The sequence below is a fragment of the Crocuta crocuta genome, unplaced genomic scaffold (assembly GCF_008692635.1).
Source record: "Crocuta crocuta isolate KB4526 unplaced genomic scaffold, BGI_CrCroc_1.0 scaffold170, whole genome shotgun sequence".
In the NCBI taxonomy this organism is placed as follows: domain Eukaryota; kingdom Metazoa; phylum Chordata; class Mammalia; order Carnivora; family Hyaenidae; genus Crocuta; species Crocuta crocuta.
In genome coordinates, this window is record NW_027527853.1 from 8,726,796 (window position 1) to 8,746,730 (window position 19,935).

The window sequence follows — 19,935 nt, forward strand, 5'->3', positions numbered from 1 at the left end:
ATTACCTTTAATTCTGCCATCAATACACATTTTGGTGGGATGCATTCCAGGCTGGTTTTGTTGTGTTTGCTTTGCTTTATATGTTCTTACGTTTCTGAGGGCGTTTCATTTGTGTGACATGACATGGAGGTATTCTTGAAATATTATACAAGATTTTGTTTTTAGCAGACTCAGAATATTCCTTAGATGTCACAAAATGTTTTCTGTAGGTTGCTTTTGGTTTCTTAGGAGACCTGAGGCCACTTGGCTTTCTTTTAGTGGCCAAATACTAATACAGGCAGAGTTAAGGAAGCTCGTTCAGGTGGCTGTTGAAAAGCTACATACTTGTCTCTAAAAGGATTCCTTAGATGTGTTGTTATCTCCTGGGTCAGTATCCACTGATATCTAGCTCATGTGAATTATTTTCAGTCTGGGCTGGGAATTTGTATACCTTATACATAATGAGTGGTCTGGTTTTATTTTATTGACTTTTGTATGACTCCCAATAAAAAATCAGTCTGAAAATGATTGAAATTATCTAGTTTATAATTTATTATAAAGGTATACAAAGGAAAATTTCTTGGAAAAATTCATCTGCTGCCTTCTAACCAGCAGATGGTATAACATGGTAANGGGAGTCAGCCATTTAAGGATCATCTGTTTCAAGCTTGAAAATGATTAGTCTTGGGGCGCCTGGGTGGCTTAGTCGGTTAAGCGTCCGACTTTCGCTTAGGTCATNTGGAGTCAGCCATTTAAAGATCATCTGTTTCAAGCTTGAAAATGATTAGTCTTGGAATGCCTGGGTGGCTCAGTTGGTTAAGCGTCCGACTTCAGCGCAGGTCATGATCTCATGGTTCTGTGAGTTCGAGCCCTGTGTCCGGCTCTGTGCTGACAGATCAGAGCCTGGAGCCTGCTTATGGTTTTGTGTCTCCCTCTCTCTCTGCCCTTCCACTACTCACTCTCTGTCTCCCTCTCAAAAATAAATAAACATTTAAAAAATCATTTTTAATAAAAAAATGATCAGTCTTCTAAGATTGATTAAACACTCACTTCCTTTTGGAGCAGTTTTTCCCTAATGTCAGAGTTTTTGTTTTTTAAAGTTTACCTTTTTATTCTCTATAAGCTCCTTGAAGAGAGGTGCTAGGGAACTGTGCATGAGTTTCCTTACCATATATTCCAGTATTTATAAAATAATTCCTTTCTGTGCTATGTTATTTACAAGCATTCTGTGATATTATCTTCTTTTTCTTTGCATAATCATTGACTTGCCATTTCTAGAGTGGCCAGTTCTTGTACAAATTGAGTTATTTTGTGTTTACTTGGTAATATAGGCACTGGATGCCAAAAGAAGAGAAACAGATAGATTTGGAAACTGGTCGAGTGCGTCGGAAAGCCATTTTTGGAGATGAGGAAGATGAGTCTGGAGATAGTGATGATGAAGATGATGAAGAGATGTCTGAAGGCAACAGGTTGGACAGTGGCTCTAGTGCTGATGAATTGGAGGAGGAAGATGCTGAGATGTACATTGCGGGTAAAGGTGTCAAAAGGCAGAGACTTGAGGAGATGGAAGAAGACAATGAGGTGGATTTGCCAGCATTTGCTGATAGTGACGATGACCTTGAAAGGAGCTCAGAGGAAGAAGAAGAAGCAGAGGAAGCTGATGAAAGCAGTGAAGAAGAGGATTCCACTGCAGGAGAGCAGGATATTTTAGAATCTAGGGTTGTTGGAGACCACAGTAAACCGAGACTTTTACAAACTAATGGTTTGAGTGACAGTTTGAATCTAAAGAATCCTTTGACAATCAAAAAAGCAACCCTCACGACTTCAGATTCAGGTCATTGCACAGCTGAAGAGGCATTTGCATCTGAGGAAGAAACTGAAGGAAGCTCCTCCGTCGGTACAGAGGGCGAGGACTCAGAAAATGAAGAGGTTATTAGGAAAAAGTTTCCGAAGTCTTCTAAAGTGGCAGGTGGTCAGAGGCTGAGGTCAGAGAACTTAATTGATGAGACCAGTGATGTGGAAGACTTACTCAAAGAGGAAGAAGATTACAAGGAAGAAAATAACTATTCCACAGAAACTTCAGGTTTGCTTAAGTTTAATGTAACTGTTGTTATAAACTTGGCACTGAAAATGTTCTACCAATAGAACGTCTACAGGGGTGCCTGAGTGGCTCAGTCGGTCCAACTTCGGCTCAGGTCATGATCTTGTGGTTTGTGGGTTTGAGCCCCATATCAGGTTCTGTGGTGACAGCTCAGAGCCTGGAGCGTGCTTCAGATTCTGTGTCTCCCTCTCTCTGCCCCTCCCCTGCTCATGCTTGGTCTCTTCCTCAAAAATAAATAAGCATTTAAAAAATTAAAATAGAATGTCTACATTTGGGAGTCTGCTGTTTGGAGATTTTTTTTGACTTCAAATACTGCACCTCATAGAAGGATTTCAGGATGAATGCAGAGAGGGCAAATAAACAGACTTAACTGATGTTGGTGCTCATCCTTTTAGGTGCTCTCAAGTGGAAGGAAGACCTTTCCAGGAAGGCAGCTGAGGCCTTTCTGAGGCAGCAACAAGCAACTCCAAACCTTCGAAAGCTTATTTACGGGACAGGTAAGAGCTCTATTTCAGATCCAGAAACGCTTTAGTTTCTTAACTGTTTTCTGGAAAGGAGATGAAATTGATTGAAGGATTTGGGTGGTTCTTTTGATGTCTATATGATATCCCTGGCTGTCGTAGTTTGTATGTGGCAGATGTTTTTAATCATTAGTTCATGGGTTTGCCATAAAACTCTTGATGAGAATACTCTCCATTTTGTCATTTTATACCCTCTATACAAGGTCCTTTATGGGATTTTTTTGGGATAGAATTTAGTGCCAGAAAATAACAAAGTGGTGCATTTGTTTTTAATTATTATAGTTTGTTGTCAAGTTGGTTTCCATATAACACACAGTGCTCATCTCAACAGGTACCCTCCTCCATGCCCATCACCCATTTTCCCCTCTCCCTCCGCCCCCCATCAACCCTCAGTTTGTTCTCACTATTTAAGAGTCTCTTATGGTTTGCCTCCCTCCCTCTCTTTAACTATTTTTTCCCCTTCCCCTCCGCTATGGTCCTCTATTAAGTTTCTCCTCTTCCACATATGAGTGAAAACATATGGTATCTGTCTTTCTCTGCCTGACTTATTTCACTTAGCGTAATACCCTCGAGTTCCATCCACGTGGCTACAACATGGCCAGATTTCATTCTTTCTCATTGCTATGTAGTATTCCATTGTATAGATAAACCACGTCTTCTTGATCCATTTGTCAGTGTATGGACATTTAGGCTGTTTCCATGATTTGGCTATTGTTGAAAGTGCTGCTGTGAACGTTGGGGCATATGTGCCCCTTTGCATCAGCACTCCTATATCCCTTTGGCAAATTCCTAGCAGTGCTATTGCTGGGCATAGGAGAGTTCTCTTGTTAATTTTTTGAGGAACTGGGTCATGGGGAATTCTATTGTTAAATTTTTGAGGAACCTCCATACTGTTTTCCAGAGCTGCTGTGCCAGTTTACATTCCCACCAACAGTGTAAGAGGGTGCCCATTTCTCCACATCCTCACCAGCATCTAGTCTCCTGATTTGTTCATTTTAGCCACTCTGAGCNCTCTGTTTTTCCCCATTGGGGATGTTAGCTGAGGGCTTCTCATAGATGGCGTTTATGATGTTTTAAGTAAGTTCCTTCTATCCGACTCTCTCTCGAGGGTTTTTATTAAAGGATGCTGTATTTTGTCAAAAGCTTTTTCTGCATCTATTGACAGTATCATATGGTTCTTTTCTTTTCTTTTGTTAGTTAATGTGATGTTTCACATTGATTGATTTGCGAATATTGAACCAACCCTGCAACCCAGGAATGAATCCCACTTGATCATGGTGGATAATTCTTTTTATGTGCTATTGAATTCAGTTTGCTAATATCTTGTTGAGGATTTTTGCATCCATATTCATCAGGGATATTGGCCTGTAGTTCTCTTTTTTTTTGGTGGGGTCTGTGCCTGGTTTGGGAATCCGAGTGATGCTGGCTTTGTAGAATGAGTCCAGAAGTTTTTCTTCCATTTCAAATTTTTGGAACAGCTTGAAAAGAATGGTTATTAACTCTGATTTAAATGTCTGGTAGAATTCCCCATGGAAGCCATCTGGTCCAGGGCTCTTATTTTTTGGGAAATTTTTGATGACTGATTCAATTTCTTCACTAGTTATGGGTCTGTTCAGATTTTCTGTCTCTTTCCATTTGAGTTTTGGTAGTGTATGTGTTTAGGAATTTGTCCATTTCTTTTAGGTTGTCCAGTTTGTTGGCATATAATTTTTCATAGTATTCTCTGATAATTGCTTGTATTTATGAGGGATTGATTGTATTAAATCTATTTTCATTTGTGATTTTGTCTATTTGGGTGCTCCCTCGTTTCTTTTTGAGAATCAATTTTGTTTATTTTTTCAAAAAACCAACTCTTGGTTTCATTTATCTGTTCAGCTGTTTTTTTGGGATTCTATATTATTTATTTCTGCTCTGAGCTTTATTATTTTTCTTCTTCTTCTGGGTTTGGGGTTTTCTTGCTGCTCTACCTCTAGTTCGTTTAAGTGCACTGTTAGATTTTGTATTTGTGCCTTTTCTAGTTTCTTGAGATAAGCCTGGATTGCAATGTATTTTCTTTTTAGGATTGTTTTTGCTGCATCCCAAAGAGTTTGGATTGTTGTATTTTCATTTTCATTTGTTTCCATATATTTTAAATTTCTCTATTGCCTGATTGACCTATTCTTTAGTAGGGTGTTCTTTAATCTCCACACTTTTGGAGGTTTTCCAGACTTTTTCCTGTGGTTAATTTCAAGTTTCATAGCATTGTGATCTGAAAGCATACATGGTATAGTCTCAATTCTTTTATATTTATTGAGGGCTGCTTTGTGACCCAGTATGTGATCTATCTTGGAGAATGTACCATGTGCGCTCGAGAAGAATGTGAATTGCATAGCTTCAGGATGTAGAGTTCTAAATATCTGTCAAGTCCATCTGGTCCAGTGTGTCGTTCAGGTCCGTTGTTTCTTTAGTGATTTTCTGTCTAGTTGATGTATCCATTGCTGTAAGTGGAGTATTAACGTCTCCTGCAATTAGCACATTCTTATCAATAAGATTGCTTATGTTTGTGATTAATTGTTTTATGTATTTCGATGCCCCCATATTTGGTGCGTAGACATTTATAATTGTTAGCTCTTCCTGATGGATAGACCCTGTAATTATTATATAATGCCCTTCTTCATCTCTTATTACTGCCCTTACTTTAAAGTCGAGCTTGTACGATATAAGTATTGCTACTCCAGCTTTCTTTTGACTTCCAGTAGCATGATAGCTATTTCTCCATCCCCTCACTTTCAATCTGAAGGTGTCCTCAGGACAAAAATGAGTCTCTTATAGATAGCAAATAGATGAATTTTGTTTTTTTTCTCCATTCTGATACCCTATGTCTTTTGTTTGGAACATTTAGTCTATTTACATTCAGTGTTATTATTGAAAAATATGGGTTTAGATTCATTGTGTTCTGTGTAAGATTCATGCTTGTGGTGGTGTCTCTGGTACTTGGTGTTCCTTGCAACATTTCCCTCATAGAGTCCCCCCAAGATCTCTTGTAGGGCTGGTTTAGTGGTGATGAATTCCTTCAATTTTTGTTTGTTTGGGAAAACCTTTATCCCTCCTTCTATTCTGAATGACAGATAGAGGACCTATCTCTGGATAGAGGATTCTTGGCTGCATATTTTTCCTGTTCATCACATTGAAGATTTCCTGCCATCCCTTTCTGGCCTGCCAAGTTTCAGTGGATAAGTCTGCTACTACTTTTATGTGTCCATCTTTGTATGTTACGGCCTGTTTATCCCTAGCTGCTTTCAGAATTCTCTCTTTATCCTTATATTTTGCCAGTTTCACTATGATATGTCGTGCAGAAGATCCATTCAAGTTACGTCTGAGGGGAGTTCTCTGTGCCTCTTGGATTTCAGTGTGTTTCCTTCCCCAGATTGGGGAAGTTCTAGGCTGTAATTTGTTCAAGTACCCCTTCAGCCCCTTTCTCTCTCTTCTTCATCTTCTTCTGGGATTCCTATGATATGGATATTATTCTGTTTGATTGCATCACTCAGTTCTCAAATTCTCCTTTCATGCTCCTAGATCAATTTATCTTTCTTTTTCTTGGCTTCCTCTTTTTTTTATAATTGTGTCTTCTAATTTACCTCTTCTCCCCTCTGCATCTTCAATTCATGCAGTGGCTGCCTCCATTTTATTATGCACCTTGTTTATAGCATTTTTTAATTTATCATAACTATTTTTAAGATCCATGATCTTTGCAGCAGTAGCATTTCTGCTGTCTTCTGTGCCTTTTTCAAGCCCAGCGATTAATTTTATGACTATTGTTCTAAATTCTTGTTTAGTTATGTTGCTTGTATCTGTTTTGATCAATTCTTTAGTTGTCACTTCTTCCTGGAATTTCTTTCGAGGAGAGTTCTTTTGTTTTATCATTTTCGCTAATTCTCTGTCTCTTGTAAGTTTTAAAGGCTTGTTATGCACTTTGCACCTGTGAGTACTGCTGTATTAAAGGAGGCTTATACACTGTCCAGGGCCTGGCCATTCAGGAAGTGTTCTTTTAAGGGTTCCCTTGGTCTCTCTTGATGTGACTTTGGTTATTTTATTTCCCTACTCGTAGTGATATTTTGGACTCTCCACCATGTGTGCTTTAGTTTGTTCCTTGAAGTAGCCCTGGAAAGGAAAATAAACAAACAGGGACCAAAAACACACAAACGGACAAACAAATCAAACAAAGAAGCAAACTGACAAAAATAATTTAAAAAAACAAAAAAGCAAAGGACAGTTTAAAAGCATAAAACTAGAAATCCCAGCTACAAATAAAGAGCAGGGTGGAGGCAGTGCTGATGGAACAGCATATACAAAGAGAGAAATGACAGGGGTGGGGAGAAAGAGAAAATGAACATTGACCAGACAGAGAGACTTAAAGGCTTAATCTAGAGAGAGCAAAAGGAGAATACAGCAGGAGGTGAGGAGAAAAAAACAAAGATAATGTTACCCAGAGAAACTATATAGTCTGATTATTCGAGAGAGAGAGAAAGGAAGGTAAAGAAGGAGGTGTAGAACATGGATCAAGAGGATGCATTAAATATGTCTGTTTAAGCAAACCTATAACAAGAATAACCAGCCCAGAGGAGGGGAGAGATAAGATTGAGAAAAGGGAGACTATATCTGAATAGCAAGAATTGGTCTGTAGTTAATCATGGCAGTGCAGCAGCGCTGGTCTTGGGGGAGGGGCCGTCTGTTTCTGTAGCATCTACAGGCTCCCAGCAGCTCCCCAGTGCAGATGGGTGTGGTTTTGTGTAGATGGGTCCTGCCTCCACTCTGGGTCCCTTGGGTTGATTCCTGAGGCCCCGCCTTGGTGGTTGTGGGAAGAAAAATGACGATCCCCTAGTCCCTTCTCCTTGAACCTGGTGTCCCAAATCACTCCTTTAGATTTCTCCTCAGTGTGCTGCGGGCACAGCTGAGGTGGGCCAAGGTGCCCCACGCCCAGCCATGTTCCAAACTCTCACTCCGCGTGCATTAATGATGCTGCCTGAAATGTAATCCCGTGAGCTTAGCACTTCAGAGCAGGGGATCAGTTCCTCCTGACTCTAGCTGGGTCCCTGGGGTGCCGCCTGACCTGGAGGGAAGTTCTTTTGTCCCCCGGCATGCAGCATAGGATAGGATCCCTCTTTGTCCCGGGCTGAGGTTTTTATCTTGTCCAGATACAGTTCTACACCTCCCCACCCTCTCTTTCTCTTCCCTTTATCTCTCCACAGAAGGGGCTCCCTCCCCTCTGCACCTACATGTGAAATGTGGGTAGCTGCCAGTCAGGCACTGCTTCACACATCCAGAGTGGTACATTTTGTACTGTGGTTACTGGTTACTGTGTGATTAGAACAAGCAAGGCCAAAGGAACATAAAGGAGCGTAAAGGAGCTAAGAGCATTGAATCAAAGAGTTGGTGTGTACTGATTTCCATTCAGGTTTGCCTAAGTACTGTTGGTGATGAGAAACTCAGCAGTCTTTAAGAGAAACTCTTTATGCTAGTTAAAAGTTCTGCCTTTAAATGTCCTTTCCTCTCTCCAACCCCTAATGTTTTGTCTCCTTACTGGACTCTTTGCTGCTTCCTTGCAGGAGGGCCTAAGTCCTCCAGACATGGTGAGGAGTTCCCTGGCCTTTTCTTAGCTTGCAGCTAATACACTCAGGGGTACCACCGTACCTGCCATAAACAGGGACCCTCAGTCCCAGGTCCTTTAGGGTGAAGATTTGTTCTCACTGTTTCATCATGGTGTCTCTTCAGTGACAGAAGACAATGAAGAGGAAGATGGTGATACCAGGGAAGAACTCGGAGGATTGTTTCGTGTCAGCCAGCCTTCAAGAGAATGTAAGCACAAGCTTGATTCTTTGGACTGCTCCAGATTTCATGTGGAGGCGCCCCATGATTGGGATTTAGAGGAGGTAAGGCAGAATATAAATATGTTTGAGTTAAGAGACATTTAAGGAATTGTTCTAAAAGAAGATTATGGGATTTCAGTATTGTGTATTTGTTACTGGCTTCTCATTTTTGTAAGATAATAGGACCTTCCCCAGATATTGGACTAGATATTTCATGCATCCTAAGCAATAATGTGTTTGGAGATTAGGTAGATTGTGTATGTGTTATGGAGAAAAGGAAAATATGGATGGTAGTGTTAATCTTTATTTTGAAGCATTGCATGTAAGTTTTCATATATTTGAAATACTTTGTGTTTTATCACTAGGATATATCCCATGTCCCCGAGTTAACATAATTTCTACTGTTTGTAAACAAACAAATCCGTAACACTGGTTAATTTTCTTCCCTTGCTCACTATTCTTTAATCACACCAGAATTCATTAAGTTTTCAAACTTACTAGGCTTAATCCCATCTTAGACCTCTTGCCCCTTAGTTTTCTCTTCTGGAATGTTCTGATGTTCTTCAGGCTGGCTTCTTTTGATCATTTAGTTTAACTTAAATATCACTTCTCAAGAGAGGCCTAATCACTATCATATTCCTAATTTAATTCACGGAATAGAATTTAAGCACCTTACAAGATTTTATGAAACTTTTTTTTGCAGTAAAACTTCACACAGATTATAGAAAAACACATAAAAACAATTATTTAACTTAATGGATTAGGTGAGGACCCTGTAACCACTCTGTATCTGTCCCAGTCATAGTCCTCCCTACAGAAGGAACCATGACTCTTAGGATAGCCATTTCCTTCTTTTCTTCATAATTTCATCCTCCAAGTTTGCATTAATTAACATCATAAGTTAGTTTTATCAGATTTTTGGGGGGGTTTATTTTTCACTATGTCTTTTCAGTCTGTTAATATGCAAATCCCCTGCATGCATCTCTTTTTTTTCTCTTACGCTTTATTTGTTTAAAAAACTAAGTGTTTGATATGTAGTTTCTCATATTTTGGTTTTTTTGGATTGCATTGCATCCTTAAGTGCAGATTATCAGGCTCCTCTCTTCTGTATTTCCTATAAAATGGTACAAAACAATACCAATACAACTCTGTGATGATGGAAATGATCTGTGTATCATTGAGCTGTCCAGTGTGGCTGCTTGTGGCTGTTAAGTACTTTAAATGTAGCTAGTGAGACAGAAGAACTAAGTGTTTAATTTTATTTTAGTTCTATTTAATCTTAATTAATTAAAATGTAAATAACCATGTGGTTATAGCTACCCTATGGACAGCACATCTAGAATATGATTAGATTTAGGTTTGATTTTTTTGTTGTTGTTGTTTTGTCAAGACTGCTTCCTAGATTGTGGTGTTTGTTTTTAGGAGGCACATAAAATCATCTCATGATTTTAAAATCTGTTGAGTCTCAGTGCCTAGCTAGATCCATTAGTTTATTAAGGCTGTAAAATGGTGATATTCTGTTCAAATTGCTCTTAATTTATTAGCTGGAATACCCCTCTAAAGGGAAACTTACCCTCATCTATTATTTAGTTACCCCGTTCCATATAAGCAAGATAAATATTTGATTCTTTTTATTAGTTTTCAGAATGATTCTCCAAAGTGACTTTTTTTTTAAGTATAATTTTCAACTCATAGAATTTAATGTCATTGAGTGTTTTCCTTCCACTGAACTTGTTTTCCTTGATAATCTCTCATATTTATCCCATATCTGGCCAGTGGGTTCCTGGATTATTTTGACTTGATCCTAGTAGTTTTGGTTGCTGTATTTCTATCTGATCCAATGAGGTGTTCCAGCATCATCTCGTACACTTCCGATGCCACACTTGGAAGCAGCCATAAGAAGTCCTAACTTCTTTAAGAAGAAAATGGTATTTCAGCATCACAATCTAGGCATAGGAATATACACTGCTATGGACTGGTCATTGTTTGTAGGTCTTTCAGTGACCAGAGCTGGGAGAATTCAGTTTTTTCCAATTCGGATTCAGAACTGCAGAGTTCTTTTTTTTTTTTTGTTAAATATTTTTTATTTATTTCTAGGAGAGAGAGAGAGACAGCATGAGCAGGGGAGGGTCAGAGAGAGAGGGAGATACAGACTCTGAAATAGGCTCCAGGCTCTGAGCTGGCAGTCAGCACAGAGCCCGACACGGGGCTCGAACCCACGAACCGCGAGATCATGACCTAAGCGAAAGTCGGACGCTTAACCGACTAAGCCACCCAGGCGCCCCAGAGCTGCAGAGTTCTTATTTAGCTTCTTTTTTACATTTGTATCTCCATTTTTCCACTAGAGAATTAATTCCATTTGATTTTGAAGATGATGAAATTAGAAAATTACTATCCCACCTATGCACAAAACTAACATTACACATGTTACTATTAAGATAATTACTGAAAACGAAGTTTTTTTCCTCATATGTTTCCCCATTACCCTTTAAAAGTGGCTACACAGGTTTACATTCCCATCAGCAGTGTATGTGGCTTCTGATTTCTCCACATCCTCACCAACACTTGTTATTATCTGTATTTTTAAAAAATTATTATTATAGCCCTTATGTTGGTGTGAAGTAGTATCATTGCAGTTTTTTTATTTTTTTTAATATTTTTATTTATTTCTAGGAGAGAGAGAGAGAGACAGCATGAGCAGGGGAGGGTCAGAGAGAGAGGGAGTCACAGACTGAAACAGGCTCCAGGCTCCGAGCTGGCAGTCAGCACAGAGCCCGACGCGGGGCTCGAACCCACGAACCGCGAGATCATGACCTAAGCGAAAGTCGGACGCTTAACCGACTAAGCCACCCAGGTGCCCCAGTATCATTGCAGTTTTGATTTGCCTTTCCCTGATAGCTTATGGTGCTGGGTATCTTTTTTTTTTTTTTTAATGTTTATTTATTTTGAGAGAAAGAGCGTGAGCAGGGGAGGGGCAGAGAGAGGGAGAGAGAGAATCCCAAGCAGGCTCTGCACTGTCAGCGCATAGCCTAACACAGGGCTCAAACACACAAACCATGAGATCATGACCTGAGCCAAAACCAGGAGTTAAATGCTTAACCAGCTGAGCCACCCAGGCACTCCAGGCATCTTTTCATGTGCTTACTAGCCGTTTGAAGAAATGTTTATTCCTTTTGTTTGCCCATTTTAAAAATTGCATTGTCTTTTTGTCATTGAGTTGTAAGAGTTGTTTATATATTCAAACTGTCAGATATAAGATTTACAAATCTTTTCTCCCATTCTGTCTGTTGTCTTTTCTGTGCCCTTTGAAGTACAAAGTTTTACATTTTGATGAGGTTTAACTTGTTTATATTTCTTTCGTTTCCATGTTTGGTAGCCTATCTAAAAAACCCATTGCCAAATCCAAGATCATGAAGCTTTACTCCTATGTTTTCATCTAAGAGTTTTATAGTTCTTACATTTAGGTCATTGATCCATTTCAAGTTAATTTTAGTATTTGGGGTGAGAAAAGTTCAACTTCATTCTCTTGCATGTGGATATCCAATTGTCCTAGCACCATTTGTTGAAAAAACTATTCTTTACCCATTGTCTTGGCACCCTGAATGTAAATCACTTCACCATAGATACATGGGCTTATTTATGGACTCTTAATTATATTTCACTGACTTGTATTTTTCTTTATGCCAGTACCTTACTAATACTTTGTGTAAGTTTTGAAATTAGAAAGTCTGAGTTCTCCAACTTTAATTTTCTTTTTTAAGATTGTTTTGACTTTTCTGGATCCTTTGTATTTTCTCTGTTTTTGAATCAGCTTTTCCATTTCTCCAAAGAAACCAATTGGGATTCTAACAGGGATTGCGTTGAATCTGTAGATCACTTTGAATAGTATTGATATCTTAACAATATTGTCTTCTGTTACATTAACATGGGCTACCTTTCCATTTATTTAGATCTTTCATTTCTTTTAAGAACATTTTTTAGTTAATCAGGGGATAAGCTCTGAACTTCTTTTGAATTTATTCCTAGTATTATTTTCAATACCATTGTAAAAGGAACTGTTTTCTCGCCTGCACTTTTGGATTGCTTATTGCTAGTATCTAGAAAATAAAATTTATTGTTGGTATTGATTTTGTATTTTGCAACCTTGCTGAACTTACTTATTCTGATAGTTTTTCAGTGGATTCCTTAAGATTTGCTCTATGTAGGATTATATCATTTGTGGCTAGAGGTAGTTTCTTCCTTTCTAAACTAGTGTCTTTATTTCAGTCTCTTGCCTAATTGTCCAGGATAGAACGTCTAGTACAGTGTTGAATAGAAGTGGTCAGAGGAGACATCCTTGTCTTCTCATCTTAATGGGGAAAGCTCTCAGTTTTCATCATATAGTATGATGCTAGCTGTGGGGTTTCTTTATGGACACTCTTTATCAGGTGGAGGAAGTTCCCTTCTACTTTTAGTTTGTTTAGTGTTTTTATCACAGAAGGTCTATTTTTTTTTAATGTTTTATTTATTTCTAGGAGAGAGAGAGAGAGACAGCGTGAGCAGGGGAGGGTCAGAGAGAGAGAGGGCGTCACAGACTGAAACAGGCTCCAGGCTCTGAGCTAGCAGTCAGCACAGAGCCCGACGCGGGGCTCGAACCCACAAACTGCGAGATCATGACCTAAGCAAAAGTCGGACGCTTAACCGACTAAGCCACCCAGGCACCCCAGGTCTATTTTTTTTTTTTTTAGTAATTTGGTCTTTGGTTCCCTTAAGTCAGTTGTTTATCTTCACGAAAGTAAGGATTTTCTCCTAACAGTTTTTCATCCTTCAATGCCTACAAAGCTTCTGGGCACAGAGCAGATTTTCTTTAAATATACAGTGAGTGTTATAGGCATTAAGGAATGAGTAAATGAACGAATTTACTTTTGTATCCATTGTAATCATGCTAGCCTCAAGGCTATTCTTTGAGAGTGAGGTTGTGTATGAGAAGCATGATTCATGACCGGAATGTGATTGAGGTGAAAGCCAGGACCTATCTGAAGATTTCTATAAGTATGCTTTTGAAGCCTCGATAGTGAATGACATGTGCTGTCTTAGGTTCCCCCAGGAAACAGACTGTGAAACAGAGAGTTATGTATAAGGTTTTACTCTATATTTAAGAGAAGTACCCAGAATCTACTACATGTATATACTAGATTATCCAGCAGGTCTGAGACTGGGATCCCCATCGGTACTTTTTCTCCTGTTGTGCTCATATAAGGCATTTTACCTTTGTCAGAATATTATCATTGGCCAAGGAGTTAAATTTTCAAATAGCCTTAATAAATCTGGATTAACAAGTAGTAAGACCAACTGCCTAAATGCTATCCAACTGCATTGCCTTAGGAACACTAATAAAATTTGAAAATCAGTTGCATTAGGAAGTATCTGTTTGTTTACTTATGAGGTCATCGGGCTAATAGTACTTCTCCAATAATTGCTTAATGTTATGACACTTAAGTTTATCTCTATGGTTATACTAGATGAGAATTTCCAAAATAAAATGTCTGGAAAAGTATTTAAAGGAAAGTTGTCACCTATTCCTCTTTCTTAATCGCAGTTGTTTCGTTGACTCAACTAAGTGTTGACTTTTCTGTATAAGGTTATGAACAGTATCAGAGATTGCTTCGTGACTGGGAAGTGGGAAGATGATAAAGATGCAGCCAAGATCTTAGCAGAAGATGGTAAGTAAAGGGTTGTATTCTTCAGAGAAGACTGTGTTACCTGTACTTTGTCTTATTCCATATCTTTAACAGTTGGAAATAATAGGCAAGCGTGAAATGTTTTGAGGAATACTGACAGAGGAGTTTATGGGTAGTATTCTGGTTCCTCTTTTTATGGTGATCTTACTTTCTTCATCTGGTTAACTGACTTATGGACCTTGAAGAAAAGTAGGAAGCTTTCCATAAATTTTATCATGTGTTTATTAAAAATGGATTTTTATGTATGTGAAAAATATACTCAGCATTTTTCTTTTAATGATGAAGGTAGTATGCATTGTAGAACATTTAGAATATAAAGTTCATATCAAACCATAACCTCCACCATCTGTTTAAAAAACCTTTTTTAATTTTTTGAGGTTTATTCTAGTTTTTTACAGATTTTTTGATTTTCTAGTTATAATCCTACTTTATAACCATTGTGTCATTAAATTTTTTCAAAGGTTTCATGTTTATGGTTTTATTGTATCATATCCTAATTCAATTCACAGTTTGTCATTTAAGCAGTTTACTTTGCCCATATTATAATTAACTCTACACTGGGCCACCTTGAAATAACTCTTGGATCACATTTTTTATTTTAATAGTTAGATTCATAAAAGTTAGAATTATTGAGTGATTTTTATGGACCACACAACTGCCAGAAGGTTTTTCAGAAACTTGTTCTTACATATGTGCCCATAAGCAGTGTATCTTAGTACTTATATTTTACTACTTTCATTCAATATTGAATACCACCCATAATGTTATTTTTGACAGTTTGTTAAAGGAAAATTGTTTCTTCTTAAATTTATAACTGGCATTCTTTTGATTACCAGTAAATGAGAATATTTATTTCAGGTATGTTGGACATGGCATTTCTTTGGTGAATTCTTTGTGTTCTTTGCTCATTTTTCTGAAGGGATATTTGTTTTTTTTACTGGTTTGTAAATTATTCTTTAAAGGATATTTATCCTTCATTGATTGCACATATCTTTCTGTTTTTAACCACTCACCTGCTTTCTGTCACTATACAGTGATTTATACCGTCTAGAATTTTATATAAATGGAATCATACAGTATGTACTTTATTCTGTCTAACTTCTACTCAGCATAATTATTTTGAGATATGTTCATGCTGTTACATCTTCATACCTTTTTATTGCTAAATAGTTAATTTCTTTTCATTAGTAAGTAGTATTCCATTGTATGATGCACTGCAGTTTGTTTATCTGTTCACCTGTTGGTGGACATTTAGGTTATTTCTGGGCTTTGGCTATTACAGATAAAGCTACTGTGATGAACATTCTTGTACAAGTTTTTGTAAGAACAACTGCTTTGATTGCTCTTGAGTATATACCTCACAGTGTGTTAAATGGATATGGTAGATGTATGTTTAGTTTCTTAAGACATAGCCAAATTGTTTTTCCAAGTGGTTGTGTCATTTTGTATTGCCATTAGCACTTTATGAGACTTCCGTTATTCTACACCCTTGCCAATACATACATAGTTAGTCTTTTTAGTTTTAGACAGTCTTTTAGATATAGAATGATACCTCATAGTTTTAGTGTGTATCTTCCTAATGACTGTGATATTGAGCATTTTTGTGCGCTTATTTTCCATCTGTTTCTTCTTTGGTGAGGTGTCAGATCTCTTGTCCAGTATTTTAGTCTATTTAATTTATTTAAGTCCTTTATCATGAAATCTTTGCTCTGCTCAAGGTCATGATTTTCTCATATATTTTCTTCTGTGAGTCTTACAGTTTCAGGTTTATATTTAGGTCTGTGATCCATTTTCAGTAATTTTCTGTGTGGTATTAGGTTTGAATAAAGGTTGCCTCTTTTTGTTTGCTTATGGATATCCACTTTTTCTGGCACTATTTGTTGAAAAGACTGTCCTTTACTTGCACTGAATTGCCTTTCATTGGTTGACCATATATGGACAAGTATTTCTGGACTCCATTTTGTTCCATTCATATATTTGTTTATTTTTATAGCGATACTGCATTGTTATATATAGCTTTATTTATTTTTATTTATTTATTTTTAAAGTTTATTATTTTGAGAGAGAGAGAACATGAGCAGGGGAGGGGCAGAGAGAGGGATAGAGAGAGAATCCCAAGCAGGCTCTTCACTGGCAGTATAGAGCCTGACACAGGGCTCTAACCCAAGAACCGTGAGATCATAACCTGAGCCAAAACCAAGAGTCAGATGGATGCTTAACCGACTAAGCCACCCAGGAATCCCTGCACTCTTACAGCTTTATAATTAATCTTGAAATTAAGTCGTTTAAGTCTTCAAATTTTACTCTTTTTCAAAGTTGTTTCGACTATTTTGGGTCTCTTGCACTTTTTAAGATGAGCTTGCCAATTGCTACCAGAAACAGCCTTTTGGATTTTGTTTTGGGGAAATTGACATTTTAACAATATTGAATTTTCTGATCTATGAACATAAGTAAATCTATTTTGTTTTTTAATGTCCCTCAGTAGTGTTTTTAGGATGCAGTTCTCATCGCTTATCTTTTAACAAATGTATCCTTAAATATTTTGTGTTGTCATTAATATTTAAATGATATTTTAATTTCAGTTGGCACTTATTTGTTAATACACAGAAACAGGGTTGATTTTTGTATATTAATTTCCTATCCTGCAACCTTGCCATATCATTCATTAGTTATGCATAGCTTTTTTAGATATACTTCATACAGATTTCTTATACTGTGTACTATATAGTATAAGACCACAACCTGTATATTAATGTTGATAACATCCACTAATCTTATTTAGATTTCCCATTTTACTTATGCTCATATATTTTGTTTGTGTGTGTGTGTTTAGTTCTCTGTATTTAGTTTGTGCAGGTTTATGAGACAGAACATTTCCATCACTGTAGGAATACCTTGTATTGCTCTTTTATAAATACATTTAGCTGCTTTCTAACACCCATCCCCAAGTTCCGACCTGTCAAGCCCTTTTTTTTTTCATTTCTACAGTTTTATCATTTTTAAGAATGTTAAGGAAACAGAATTGTAAAGTATGTAACTTTTTATGATTGGTTTGTTTTCCCATTCATCATAACTCCCTACAGAGGTCCATCCAAGTTGTTCCATGTGACTGTAGTTCATTCCTTTTTATTGCAGAGTAATATTCCCTGGTAAGGATGTAGTGGTTTATTTAACCATTCACCCACTGAAATACATCTGGGCTGTTTCTAGTTTTGGGCTGTTGAGAATTGAACTGCTATGAACATTTGTGTATAGGTTTTTATATAAATACAAACTTCCTACTTTCCTGGGATGAATGCCTAAGAATACATTGCTGGGTTGTATAGTAATTGAATATTTAGCTTTATAGGAAACTGCCAGAGTAGTTGGGCTATTTTATATTTCCACCAGCAATATATGAATGACCCAATTTCTTCATATCCTTACCAATATTTGGCGTCCTCACTGTTATTTATTTTAGCCAATCTAATAGTGATATTTTTCACTGTGGTTTCATTTTGTATTTCTCTAATGGCTAATGATGTTGACCCATTTTGCAATTTTTGATGCATTTTATAATTTGCAATGTATTCTTTTACAGTGTTTCTGGATGTCTTTTGCCCTTTTTCTTATTGGATTTTTTTAACTGTTGAATATTGGGACTTCTTTATATATTTTATTCAATTATTTAATATATGGTTTGTAGATAGTTTCTCCTAGTGTATAGCTTGTCTTTTCATTTTCTTAATATAGTTCTTTTTCCAGAGCAAAAGTTTTTAATTTGATGAGGTCCAGTTTATCATGTTTTCACTTTTAGGGATCATTTTCAAGTCTAAGAATGACTTTCTGTTCTTAGATCCTGAAGATTTTCTCCTATTTTTTTTTTAAGCTTGTTTATTCATTTTGAGAGAGACAGAGCATGAGCAGGAGAGGGTCAGAAAGAAAGGGAGCGGGAGAGTCCCAACCAGGTTATGCACAGTCAGTGCACAGAGCCGGATGCAGGACTCAAACTCACAAAACCGTTAAGACCATGGCCTGAGCTGAAATCAAGAGTTGGAAGCTTAACCGACTGAACCACCCAAGGTGCCCCTCCTATGTTTTCTAAAAGTTTTAAACTCTTTTTTTCAGTTTATGACAGTGATCTATTTTGATTTCTTTATAAGGTGTGTGGTTTAGGTTAAGGGCTATATTTTTGCTTGAGGTGTATATTCCTCCAGCACTTTCTCTTTCATTTATTTGCTTTGCACCTTTGTCAAAAATTAGTTGAGCATCTTTGGGTTTGTTTATGGGTTCCATTGATTCATGTGCAGTCCCTCTATCCATACCACACTATCTTGGTTACTGTGATTATGTAGTAAACCTTAATAATACTGGGTAGAGTGATTCCTCTCACTTTATACTTCTTTTTCAAGATTGATTTATCCTTGGGACAGTGACTTTATGTATACATTTTATAATAAGCTTGTCTGTGACTCCAGAAAAACTGCTGGGATTTTGATAGGAGTTGCATTAAAACCTGTAGATCAATTGGGGAGAATCTTTACTACCTTGAGTATTCTAATCAAGGAGCATGGTAAGTCTCTCCATTGATTTGTCTTTAATTCCCTTCATCAGTATTTTGTAGTTTTCAGTATCCTGATGGTGAATATATTTTGATAAGTTTTTACTTAACTATTTCATTTTGATTAATTTTTGTGTGTTTATCATATTCGCTGAACTCACTTGTTAGTTGGGAGAGGGTTTTTTGTTGTAGATTGCTTGGGATTTTCTACATAGACAGTTGTGTTATATGCAACTAGGAACAGTATTATTTGCTTCTTTTCAATCTGTGTGCCTTTTATTTATTTTTATTTATTTATTTATTTCTAATCGTTTTGGGGCGCCTGGGTGGCTTAGTCGGTTAAGCGTCCAACTTTCGCTTAGGTCATGATCTCGCGGTTCGTGGGTTCGAGCCCCGCGTCAGGCTCTGTGCTGACTGCCAGCTCAGAGCATGGAGGCTGTTTCAGTCTGTGACTCCCTCTCTCTGACCCTCCCCTGCTCACGCTGTCTCTCTCTCTCTCCTAGAAATAAATAAAACATTTAAAAAAATTAAAAAAAATTTATTTATAATCGGTTTATCTATTTATTTGTCATGGTAAGTGTACTCTTTAATCCCTGTCCCCCTAGCTGCCTCACCTCTGATAACCATTGGCTTTTTTCTCTATCACAAAGAGTCTGTTTCTTGGTTTGTCTTTTTTCCTTTACTTGTTTGTTTTGTTTCTTAAATTTCGCATATGAGTGAGATCATATTTATCTTCCTCTGACCGACTTATTTTGCTTAGTATTGTACCCTTCAGATCCGTCTGTTGTTGCAGATGGCAAGATTTCATTCTCTTAAAAAAAAAAAAAAAAAAAGATTTCATTCTCTTGATGGCTGAGTAGTTTTCCAGTGTGTGTGTGTGTGTGTGTGTACATATACACACCAACTGCATCTTCTTTATCCATTTAATTGTCAGTGGACCCTTGGGCTGCTTCTGTCATTTGGCTATGGTAAATAATGTTGCAATAAACATGGGCGCATGTACCCTTTGAATTAGTGTTTTTGTATTTTGGGGGTAAATACCAGCAGTGCAATTATAATTATGTGTATATTAAATATATTTATATTTTTAATATGTAATGACTAGGATAAGTGCTAAGAGGAAATCCTGCCTTGTTCTCAGTGTTTTTCACTGTCATGTATGATGTTAGTTTTTTTCTCTGGATGCTCTTCATGTGCTCTATTCCTCTATTCCTGATATACTGGCAGG

At 37.3% G+C, this 19,935-nt stretch overlaps 1 protein-coding gene across 2 annotated transcripts in view; it reads left to right on the top strand.

Annotated features, from left to right (window-relative positions):
* BMS1 (BMS1 ribosome biogenesis factor) overlaps positions 1-19,935 on the top strand; it is a 45,180-nt gene that overhangs the window by 12,037 nt on the left and 13,208 nt on the right. For both annotated transcript variants that reach the window (XM_077780043.1, XM_077780048.1), the window contains exons 10-13: positions 1,311-2,062; positions 2,476-2,577; positions 8,353-8,510; positions 14,068-14,149. In XM_077780043.1, the coding sequence (XP_077636169.1) occupies positions 1,311-2,062; positions 2,476-2,577; positions 8,353-8,510; positions 14,068-14,149 (1,094 nt within the window). The remainder of the gene's footprint in view (positions 1-1,310; positions 2,063-2,475; positions 2,578-8,352; positions 8,511-14,067; positions 14,150-19,935) is intronic.